Here is a 1,509-nt window from a genome sequence, read left to right as displayed (position 1 = left end):
CCGAAGGAACTACTAAGGCTGAGGGTGAAGGTAGCTCAACGCCTGCTGAAGAAGGAGAACAAGAGACATCGGAAGCTGAAGGATCTACTGAAAGTGAGGCAGAAGGCAGTACAACGCCTTCAGAAGCAGAAGCTGAAGGAACCACTGAGGCTGAGGGCGAAGGTAGCTCGACGCCTGCTGAAGAAGGAGAACAAGAGACATCGGAAGCTGAAGGATCTACTGAAAGTGAGGCAGCAGGCAGCACAACGCCTTCGGAAGCAGAAGCCGAAGGAACTACTAAGGCTGAGGGTGAAGGTAGCTCAACGCCTGCTGAAGAAGGAGAACAAGAGACATCGGAAGCTGAACTATCTACTGAAAGTGAGGCAGAAGGCAGCACAACGCCTTCAGAAGCAGAAGTCGAAGGAACTACTGAGGCTGAGGGCGAAGGTAGCTCAACGCCTGCTGAAGAAGGAGAACAAGAGACATCGGAAGCTGAAGGATCTACCGACAGTGAGGCAGAAGGCAATACAACGCCTTCAGAAGCAGAAGCCGAAGGAACTACTAAGGCTGAGGGTGAAGGTAGCTCAACGCCTGCTGAAGAAGGAGAACAAGAGACATCGGAAGCTGAAGGATCTACTGAAAGTGAGGCAGCAGGCAGTACAACGCCTTCAGAAGCAGAAGCTGAAGGAACCACTGAGGCTGAGGGCGAAGGTAGCACAACACCAGCTGAGGAAGAGGAAAAGGAGACGTCGGAAGCTGAAGGATCTACTGAAAGTGAGGCAGCAGGCAGCACAACGCCTTCAGAAGCAGAAGCCGAAGGAACCACTGTAGCTAAGGGCGAAGGTAGCTCAACGCCTGCTGAGGAAGAGGAAAAGGAGACGTTGGAAGCTGAAGGATCCACTGAAAGTGAGGCCGAAGGCAGTACAACGCCTTCAGAAGCAGAAGCCGAAGGAACCACTGAGGCTGAGAGCGAAGGTAGTTCAACGCCTGCGGAAGAAGAGGAGAAGGAATCCTCAGAAGCTGACACTGAAGGAACGACTGAGTCTACTGTGGAGGATGCTTTGAGTACGACTGAAGAGTTGCAGGAAACAGCTCCCTCGGAGAGTACCGAAGAGGCATCTACAGAAACTGAAGAAGAGACACCTGAAGATCTCGAAACGACGACTGCAATGCCATTCAAAGAGTGCCTTAATTATACACCACCTCCTCCGGCGTTGAGAAATCTGTTCAATATGCTGAAACCACATCTGAACGAACGTTCCCGATCTCAACGAGCAGACCGGAAGAAGTACCCCAGCTATCGTAAGCTTGTCAAGGAAATCAGCAAGACATCAGTGGCCTCGGGCTCGTTCAAGACGAAAGTGGAATCCATCATTTCCCGCTTTCACGGATCCATCAACGAATCGGTAGAGTCGCAGATGCACTTCTTCGAGGCAACGCGCGTCAGGATGCTGTTCGATTTGAAGAACTTTGTGCAGAAACTGTTCAACGGTTTCACCGATCTTGTGAGCCGCTCGCTAAGGAGCAGTG

At 51.7% G+C, this 1,509-nt stretch overlaps 1 protein-coding gene across 1 annotated transcript; it reads left to right on the top strand.

Moving 5' to 3' along the window:
• Positions 1-622: 622 nt before the first annotated feature.
• On the top strand, positions 623-1,503 carry LOC131214749 (neuromodulin-like; the record flags this gene model as incomplete). Its single annotated transcript, XM_058209082.1, has 2 exons — positions 623-749; positions 816-1,503. Coding segments are annotated over 2 exons (815 nt in total), but the record flags the coding sequence as incomplete, so codon positions are not given.
• Positions 1,504-1,509: the final 6 nt, after the last annotated feature.

This window comes from Anopheles bellator, unplaced genomic scaffold (genome assembly GCF_943735745.2).
Source record: "Anopheles bellator unplaced genomic scaffold, idAnoBellAS_SP24_06.2 scaffold02255_ctg1, whole genome shotgun sequence".
NCBI classification, from domain to species: Eukaryota; Metazoa; Arthropoda; class Insecta; order Diptera; family Culicidae; genus Anopheles; species Anopheles bellator.
This window is presented reverse-complemented; position numbering and strand designations above follow the sequence as displayed.